At 41.7% G+C, this 10101-nt stretch overlaps 1 protein-coding gene across 1 annotated transcript; it reads left to right on the forward strand.

Moving 5' to 3' along the window:
* The first annotated feature begins 1070 nt into the window (after positions 1-1070).
* Positions 1071-9097, forward strand: STRAP (serine/threonine kinase receptor associated protein). Its single transcript, XM_064654372.1, has 10 exons — positions 1071-1383; positions 2560-2695; positions 3437-3518; positions 3778-3850; positions 4504-4600; positions 5547-5684; positions 6216-6352; positions 7065-7214; positions 7737-7802; positions 8135-9097. Exons 1-10 carry the CDS (start codon positions 1272-1274, stop codon positions 8200-8202), a joined length of 1059 nt encoding a protein of 352 aa, XP_064510442.1. The 5' UTR covers positions 1071-1271; the 3' UTR covers positions 8203-9097.
* The last annotated feature ends 1004 nt before the right edge of the window (positions 9098-10101 follow it).

The following is a 10101-nucleotide window of genomic DNA, read 5'->3' on the forward strand; positions in this document are numbered from 1 at the left end:
TGATTGTAACACTTAAAAGGAGATGAGTAACTGTCAGTAAAATTCTGGGTTTAGCCTGTTTTAACAGAAACACCACTGCCTAGTCTTTATGGCTGGTGACACATCTTCAAATGCCATCCTTCAGACACTTGAGGGCAAGTTCAGACACCACCATCAGCTTGCCTCCCTTCTCTTTTATGCCAACCCAGCTGGGTGCTGCAATGTGTCCCCAAAATCCTTACATCCCTTCAGTGTTTTCCCATCACCTTCCCTGCTGAAAAGGCCTATCGGACCCCGCAGTGAGCCAGGAGAGGAGCCGGCCCTACAGAAAGAGCCGGGCTGCCTAGAACAAGCAGCTGTCACAAGTATTGAGGCCATGTTGATGAGAACACAGCTGCGATGGGCAGGGCACATCTCCAGGATGAAGGACCACCGCATGCCTAAGATCTTGCTTCATGGTGAACTTGCCACCGGCTGCCGCAAGAGAGGAGCCCTGAAGAGAAGATACAAGGACTCCCTGAAACAACATCTCAACCTTGGCCATATTGATCATCATAACTGGTCTACTCTGGCCTCCAATCGGGAGGCCTGGAGACACACCATCTATAACGCTGCTGTCTCCTTTGAGAACGCCTGCAGGGTCACTCTCGAGGAGAAAAGGCAACGCAGAAAGAACCGTGTATTGTGGAATATACCACCTAAGGAGTCTTTCTGCTGTGCCTTTTGCAGTCGGATATGTCTGTCTCGTATTGGCCTCATTAGCCACCACCGTGCCTGTAATAAGTGTGGATAGAGCCTTCCTTAATCTTCGTTCGCAAAGCCCAGCCATGATGATCATTTGCTGCCCGTTTGGGAAGCGAGCCGAGGAGCACCACGGGGGCACAAAGAACTCATTGGGACAGAGCTGGACACGGGGAGGTGGGCAGGGCAGGTGGGGAGGGTAGGACGGGAACTGGAACCGATTTACGCCTAACAACGATTGAAATGCCAGTGCGAGGCTTCTAGTCACAACAGAGCAGCACTGAGACGCCCCGGACTCAGCCCTAGGGTGGGGTGCCAATGAACGGGACGGCAAACACGCTGTTTTTCCCGCAGGAAGCGGGATGACGGAATGAACTGCGGCTCTCCCACAGGCGGGATTTCCCTTCCCTCTCGGCGAGGCCGCGCCCCGCCCGTGACGCGCGTCCGCCTGGAAGCGCTTCCTGCCCGTCACTTCCCGCGCCGCCGCCGCCGCTCCCGCCGGGCCGGACCCGACCCGTGTCCCTGCCCAGCCCCGCACCCCCGGCCCCGCCATGGCCATGAGGCAGACCCCGCTCACCTGCTCCGGGCACACCCGGCCCGTGGTGGACCTGGCCTTTAGCGGCGTCACCCCCTACGGATATTTCCTGATCAGCGCCTGCAAAGGTGAGGCGGGACGGGCCGCTTTGTCCGGCGGGGCCCGGCGGGCAGGCGGGAGAGCCCCGGGGTGGGTTCGGGGGAGCCCCGGGGTGGGTTCGGGGGAGCCCCGGGGTGGGTTCGGGGGAGCCCCGGGGTGGGCTCGGGGGAGCCCCGGGGTGGGCTCGGGGGAGCCCCGGGGTGGCTTCGGGGGAGCCCCGGGGTGGCTTCGGGGGAGCCCCGGGGTGGCTTCGGGGGAGCCCCGGGGTGGCTTCGGGGGAGCCCCGCTGCTCGCAGGCCGCGCCTCGCCGTCCCGGGGGGCTGTGCCTGGGGGGGGGCCTGTCCGTGACACAGCTCGGGAGCGGTGGAATGACGGCGGGAGCGCGCGGCTGGTGTTCGTGCTGCTTCCATGGCCGGGTTATCCCGGGGGGTGTCGGAGCCCCGCGTGCGCCCGGCCGGGATCCGAGCTGCTGAGGGGGTGGGAAGCGTCCCCAGGGGTTTATTGGTTAAACTTCCCGTTTCTGCCGTCTGTGCCCACGGGCTGTGGGTCCAAAGTGAGCTCCCGTGTGGCCAGGGCAGCTGCCTTGCTGCACTCGGAGTGATGAGAACTCCTAGTGTGTGAATAGCACTGCCTCTTCATACACATATATGTTAATCTTATGTATGCACACATTTTAAAGGACGTTCCTTTCTGCCTTGAAGTGCTTCCAGCTGAGCTCTGCACTCTTTGGTAGCCCCCAGAAAAAAAAAATGATAGGAAAGGCTTTCTATTAGTACTTCATTTTTATCTCTCTCTGTTTAAACATATCTCATTGCACACATGAGGCTGTGCCTGCATACAGGCAGCCTGATAATATTGTTCCAAAGTAAAAAAAACAAATCTGTCCTGCCTGAAGAAAACTTCAGTAAAAATAAAACTCGAACATTCCCTTCTATCTTAACACAAACCCAAAGAAAACTTTAGTCAGAAAACTTTTATTTCGTTTGCATAAGTATTTGAATGTGTATACTGTTCAGATGCATGCAGCAAGTACAGCTGCACAGCTAAGCTATTTAGCTAAGCTCTTTTACAAAGAATGGCTTCATAAAATAGTGAGGTATTTTTTCCACGTGCTGGTGCAAGGGAATATTAAAAAAAAACAACAAAACCACCCCAGTTTTCTTCTTTTACCATGTTACCTGAATGTTGGTTTTGTTTCTGTGAAGATGGCAAGCCTATGCTGCGTCAGGGAGACACAGGGGACTGGATTGGCACGTTTCTAGGCCATAAAGGTGCTGTTTGGGGTGCCACTTTGAACACAGATGCCACTAAAGCAGCAACAGCAGCAGCTGATTTTACAGCGTGAGTGATTAACTGTCTTTGTGGTCTGTATTTTGATTTTAGTCTGTAGTGCTCTTTGGTGACATGATGTAGCTGTACCTAATTACTGGTTCTTTTTTTTTTTCTTTAGTAATTATTAGCTTATTTTTGGCTAGCCAAATTAAAACCTAGACTTTTAGCATCTTGAAAGCAGCTACAGTTAATTCCAACATGATGAACAACTGTGATTGCTTCTTGATATGCTTAATTACTGTACTGGTTTGCTAGAATAACTTTTCTATGCAGCTCTAATTTCTGGCACTATAGTTGGAGTAGACTTGAAAGAGTGATTTTACTTTGTTTCTAGCAGTTAGCCTCTTTTTATTATAAAAAAATTCTAGTGAATTATTTCTTTGATGTTTATAGTGGTGTTTGTGCTGTTTGCAGTATAAATTAAAATTGGCAAGTTGGATCTTGTTAGTAAAAGGCAATCTCTATTAATAAAGTTGCAGAGAAGAACTACTCTTAAAACTAAAATGCTCATTAGTCTACATGGTCCTGAAGAAGAGGATAAAGGAAAGTTATGGGTTAGTCCAAAAAAAGCTTTAGTAAAAACATATAATGTATTCTTGGTGAATAACTGAGTTATAACTTATAAGAATGTAACACTTGTGATAAAATGTTATAATGGCATCAGGAAATATTGCTTACAAACTCATGTGACTGTCCAAGTTCATTTGTCCTGGTGCTTCTAAAATATGAATGTTTCCTCTTGCTGTTTAGCAAAGTGTGGGATGCTGTGTCAGGCGATGAACTCATCACATTGGCTCACAAACACATTGTCAAAAGTGTGGATTTTACACAGGTATGAGAAACCTTTATACCTCATACACCAGGAAAGTAAGCCTTTGAGTATGTTCTGCTGTTAGTTACTTTTCTGCTTTTTAAATGTGTGTATCAACAGGCAAATAATTAACATACCACTGCTCGTTTTTAAGATTGTAGATTAAATGCAGTAAGGGTATTAGAAGCTGTCTGAGAGAAAGAACTGTTATTTTAACTCACAGATGAAGGCTGGTATTTTGAATCAAAATAGAGTTGACTCTCTGTAACTTCTGTTTCAGGATAGCAATTATCTGTTAACAGGTGGACAAGATAAGCTCTTGCGTATCTATGACCTGAGCAAGCCAGAAGCAGGTGAGTCTGCTTTTAGAACTGATTCTTGTTTCTTTGGAGTTGAATACAAGTTCTGAAATTAAAGAGTTATTTTCTGTTATGAGTCACGAAAGACAAAGTTGAGGATTGTTTTACAAGTGTAGTGTCTGTACCTTTTGCTACAGTAAAGTCATAGAATTATAGAATGGTTTGGGTTAGAAGAGTCCTTAAGATCATCTTAAAGCCCCATCCAGCCTGGCCTTGAACACTTCCAGGGATGGGTCATCCATAACTTAAAGTTTATCTATAATGGACTTCAAGCATAGCATGTTTCAATTCAATGCAGACTAATTAAAAATAAGTCTAAATAATTAAATTTCATTCATCTGAAAGAAAAAAAAGACTCCACATATTTGTTTAAATTTGTGTTGATACTGAACTACTTATGGTTAATATGAAGCTAGAGAACCCTGATGTTAACCTAGTGAAGTTTTTTAAAATTAGGCAATCAGATATCCAGTTTACAATTTATCCTGTTTCTGGAATAAGATCTACAGATAAAGTCACAAATGTTTGAAATAATTCTACAGTTTCTAGTAAATGGAAATCCATATAGTTTTAAGAAAGCTCCCAAACTGCTGCATGACATTATTTCATCTTCTTATATTTATTCAAATATTTGGCTTTATTTTAAGAACCTGATGTTGTCAGTGGACATACTTCTGGCATTAAAAAGGCTTTATGGAGCAGTGATGACAAACAGATTCTTTCAGCTGATGATAAAACTGTCCGGTAAGAAGAAGTTAACTTTCAGTTTGCTAAGAAGCTCAGTTTTATTTATTGTCATAACCTATGTCAGAATATAGTTACTTTTTTTTGTTGTTGCTTTAAGGATAATCCCAGATTATTACAGTTGCATGCAATGGGATAAAAGCCTCGGAAGAGTAACTGGAAACAGTGCACAGCTGATAGAAAAAGCCCTCCTTCTTTGCCATGCTGGTAAATTGAGTAGGCCTTAGTGTTTTTATAAGATGTCTCATCCAGTGATGGTTAAGTTTACTCTGTCTCCCGTTGGTAGGAGATGTGTTGAAACCAGATAAACCTGGGCTGCTGGGGAGATGAATTGACAAAGACCCTTCCTCAGACTGTGCTCTCCAGAGAGGATGGAAGATGTGCCTAATGGCTTCCTTAGCTTTCTGGCTGATATGACCAGTGTCATCTCATGCCTAGCAGAGCCAGCTAATGAACAAAGATTCTTACTTACAGTAGAACAATTTAATTTCTCTTTAGATAGCTCTTGGACCACTAGATAGAAAACTATATTATCTTAAATGAATCTCTATACAGATTAGCATTAGTACTTCTTGGTCTCGTGAGGTAAAAAGGCAGAATGGAATTTTCAAGCTTTGCTTCTAGAAAGATCTATTGCTTAGGAGATTTAAACCAAGATTTTTAATCTCCAAGAGAATCCTTGAGTAGTTAACTGGTGTGTGTACCATTTAATGTTGTTGCATTAAACTGCAAATGTAAAATTATTTTAAGAAGGAGGTTTGTCTTAAGCTTGGCCTAGGTGACAATGCAGATAATGCCACTGAAAATCTGAAAGTACCTGTGGAATCAAATCCCATTCTTCAGACGCCTTTTTTGATCCAGGTCTTGCCATGGATGGGAGATGAAAATTGCTTGACTTGCTGAAGTAATCTGAGAGTCTTCTGTTTCCTTTTTGCTTCCCTTTAAGCCTTTGGGACCGGAGTACCATGACTGAAGTGAAGTCACTAAATGTTGCAATGTCAGTGAGCAGCATGGAGTATGTTCCAGAAGGACAGATACTTGTGATAACCTATGGGAAGACTATTGCTTTTCATAGTGCAGAAACGTGAGTGCACAACACAGAGTTTTCACAGGTTGTGTAATGGGCTTGGTAATGGGGATGAAAACTGACAGTACAAGGCTAAAATCACCAAGCTGTCAGAACTGGCATCAGTGGACATCTTTTCTTGAATGCTTCTGCCTTAAAATAGTGAAACCTAACTGTCTGTAAGGTGCTAGGCTGTAAGGGTTTGGTGCCATTTTTTGTTTCACACTAGTTGTAATTGTGGTTAAATACGTTTAAGCCAGATTTCAGTGCATTGCTTTTCAGAGAACTTATTTATACATCTTTATGATATCTTAAGAAAGAAGTTATATGCTTAAACATATTCCAGAAAGTAGTTCTGAATGTGTGAGCTTTTGTTTTGTTTATTCTAACTGGATGGGCATGGTTTCTGAGTATCAAAACTTGCTTCAGAAACTCTGGGGGGTTGTATTCTATTTTTCTGAAAAACAGCTGAGATTAGTAAAATCACAGTTTCTTTGCTCTCAGGATTTCTTTTTAAATGAACTTTATTAACAGACTTTTCTCCCTCAGTCTAGAGCAGATTAAATCATTTGAAGCACCTGCTACAATCAATTCTGCATCACTTCATCCTGCGAAAGAATGTTTGGTTGCGGGCGGCGAAGATTTTAAACTCTATAAATATGACTATAATACAGGAGAAGAATTAGGTATGTTTGTTTTCTACAATCAAAAAGGAGTTATGAAATGGGTATCCATTAAATAATGACTAGTAAATGAAGCTGCTGTGCACAAATAAGGTCTTAGCATAGCATGCTGTGCAAGATGGTGAAAAGGTATATTACCAGTTTAAGCATTTTTTCCTATCTCAGTATACCCAACATTATTCTTCTAGAACTAATTAAAACCTACATTCAGAAGCTCTTTGCACCTATTTTAAAAAAAAATCATGTTCAGTATTGCTTCTGTGTGTTAACTTGAGCATCATACTATAGCATTCATTAGATATGTCAGCTACCTTTATGAAAAATGTGGTACATGTTGGCCAAATTTACTTGAAACAAAAAGCACGTTTCCAAGTTTTTTCATTGATCCTGTCCTTGTATAAAATTGTACGTGTGTGGAGTGAGTGATTGAAGGAACAGAGCATGTGTATTTTGTGCTGCTGGCTTGCTTTGTAGTTTTGTCTGGAATAAACAAGCACCGTTTTTCTTGCAGTTAATGAAACATTAATATTTTACCTAAATTAGACATTGCTGAGATATCAATTCATGGAAGCTTTGTTTTGTATTAGAAGCTAATTACTGAGAAAGTGCCCTCTCATCAGTGGTTTTTTTCCTCCTCTTCTGATGGGTTTGTACTTAATAATTTCAGTTGTTGGCTGAAATCTGAAATTTATGGTCTTGGTATGTTCTGTTATAGAATCTTACAAAGGGCACTTTGGTCCAATTCACTGTGTGAGATTTAGCCCTGATGGAGAGTTATATGCAAGTGGCTCTGAGGATGGTACACTAAGGCTGTGGCAGACAACAGTAGGAAAAACCTATGGTCTTTGGAAATGTGTAGTTCCTGGTAAGTGTGGGCTTGTTCCTGGTGAAACTTGGCTGCTCCATGGGTGCTTTTTAAATAATATCTATTATTAATGGTAAACAGTTAATTTCTTGCAGCAACTGCTGTCTTCTGAGGGTTTCTATATCCACTCATATCTGATAGATTTAAGGATGTACCTTTGTAGCTGTAATGTAAGCAATTAATCCTGTAAGCTTTTTGTATATAGACACTCTGTGGATATTTAAGCAAATAGTCTGATGTATTTTAATGTGAATGAGCAAGAAACATGCAATACCACCTTCATAACTCTGAAAGGGATAATCTCTAGAAAGAAGTATGGGTGGTAGTTTGTATATAGTACTTTGGCTCTCTCAGCTTGGGGGGAGGGAAGCAATCACTGCAAGTGAGTTTCATTAATGGAATTGCTTCATTAATGGATGTTTCTTCTCAGCACTAAATTAAGTGGAAATTACTTTTTTATTATTGTTAAGGTGAATGGGTGGAACTGAAGGTACTGACTATTTTTTTTCTTCTCCTCTACAGAAGAGGAGAATGCAGAAGCAGCAAAAGCAAGGGCTACCCTTCCAGGAACTGCAGAGGAGGAAATAGGTAATGCACTGAACTGTCAGCTTCCACTCAGCTAAGTGTTAAAAGATCAGTCAGGATGATAGCATACTTTGGTGTGGAAGAGGTAGTTTCCCTCAAGTATCTTCTGGCATTTTTCACTCTTTTCAAAAGGTGTTTCAATGCATTTTCCTGAAAATCACCATGTGGTAAGTGTCAGACTGGTGCCTGGAGCTGTGCAGGCTGAACAGATGGGGTTGAATAGCTGGATCAGGCTGAATAGGAAAGCAAACTGAACTGGTCTTTAAGCCACCCATGCAACATTTCTTTGGTTTATATATCTAAGGTGAAGTTAAATAAAATTCTTTTTATTTTAGTTGCAGAAGAGATTGCCTCTGAAAACTCAGATACAGTGTACAGCTCAACTCCTGAAGTTAAGGCCTGATTACTGCAACTGTTACATGACACATGGACCTACAAGACTAAATCAAGTGAACAGTGACAAACAGCAGCCTTCCAGAGTGAGCTCTCTACGTAAGGCAAAGATGGGCAGTAATTGATGAGAATGCGGTGGAACTGGCTAGGTGTTGTCTGTAAGAGAACTGAGTATCCAAATAAAAACCCAAAAGACAAGTAGTAGAGTTCTGCTGTCTTTTTGGCATGACTGCCTACTGTCTTTTCAAAGAAGTGTGCAAGCCAAGATCCAATCTCTCCAATTTCAATTAGACTCATTGTAGTGTGCTTTCTTTATTATGGAGAAGAGATACAATGGCTTTTACCCCCCTTTTTTTTTTTTTTTATTTCCTTGAAAGTTGGAAGAATTGGCTGTAGTTGAAAAGAAGGGATTATGTACTTAAAAGTATTTGGTTCGGGTTTTGTTTCATTGTATGCTGCTTCTGAATGTTTAACTGTTTTCAGTTGTCTAAATAAAATGCCTCTCAAAACTCGTACGTCACTGTTGAGCATTGGGTTCGTGAAATGGAAAAGCAACCAAATTAATCACGTAATCCTTTCTAGCATCTTGGTTTTGTACTATAAAGAGGGAAAGCAAAAGAATGTTTTAGTGTTGGTACAGAGAGTGGCAAGTTCTTTGATCTGTAAGCTTTGTGTCTTTTTTTATTCTTTAAAGTTTGAATGTAAACGTGAGTCTCTAAAATGAAAAACAGCGAAAACTCCTAAATTAAATGTGCTGCCTGAAATATTTGGTTGTACATGAAAATCTCAGAAGTTGGCTGCGAATCTGTATAAAGCTTGGGTTTAGTCATCCAGACTGGATAAAAAAGTTACTCTTTCAAGGTTACAAATCATATTTTCTTCATTAAAGAAAATAATTGCTGTTCTTCCACTTGTCATTTCCTTTAATGTTATGCTGAAAGTTTTACATAATGCACTCTGTATGGAAAAAGAGAAAATTATACAGAGGTATATTTATTCACACACCTTTTTACATTTTAATATTCATACTTGTCTTTACTGTCCTTTTTTTCCCAAGAGTACAGTAGCGCTGTCATCTTAGAAAACTGAAGCTTAACCTTTGAACATAAATTGAAACATGGGCAGTTCTACCTGAACATAAGAAAATACTTGTGAGGGCCAGTCAAACACTGGCAGAGGTTGTGAAGTCTCCATTCTTGAAGATACTGAAAACACAACTGGACATGGCCCTAGGGAGCCTCCTGTACTTGAACCTGCTTGGAGGGGTGGTTGACAGAGGTCCCTTCCAGCTTCACCTGTTGGGTGGGGAGGAAATAAGAACAAAGCACAAAGTGATACGGTGAATTATGGTTTCTTAGTGCATCAGAGGTGTTAGGGGTGCCTTATTTCACAGACTCTGTTCCAAAATTAGTTTTGTAATTATCTGAATTTTATTTTAAAAACTAGCAACTTCCAACCCTCTGATTTACAGCTAATTGTCTCTGCCTTATTAATTCCACTAAGGCTTTTGAGGGCTCCCAGTCTAGTACTTCAGCCTAGAAACTTCCTTCTACAAGTTGAAGGATGTGTTTAAAACAAGAAATCAAAATGAAGCAGAGCTATATTGAGACAGACCTAATATCTAATAATTGCTACCAAAACACTGCAAGAAATTAAAAGAACTCCAAAGCAACCAAAGTACGTGAAAGCTTGTAACTTCTGCCCTGTTATAATGTATTCTAAAGTACACAGTGCAAATGGTATATATTCCTTGTAGAGTGACTACTGTCTTTGAAGAGTTGCTTCTCAAAGCACACATGTAGTTTTGGTAGGGGAAACGCAAAAAAAGTGTCCTTGGTTTTCAGAGCTGTGACCCTCTGCTGCTTTACCTGATCCTGTTGTTTGTGGTTTCTTTGTTAGCACTGAGCAA

This window comes from Pseudopipra pipra, chromosome 5 (assembly GCF_036250125.1).
Source record: "Pseudopipra pipra isolate bDixPip1 chromosome 5, bDixPip1.hap1, whole genome shotgun sequence".
Lineage (NCBI taxonomy): Eukaryota > Metazoa > Chordata > Aves > Passeriformes > Pipridae > Pseudopipra > Pseudopipra pipra.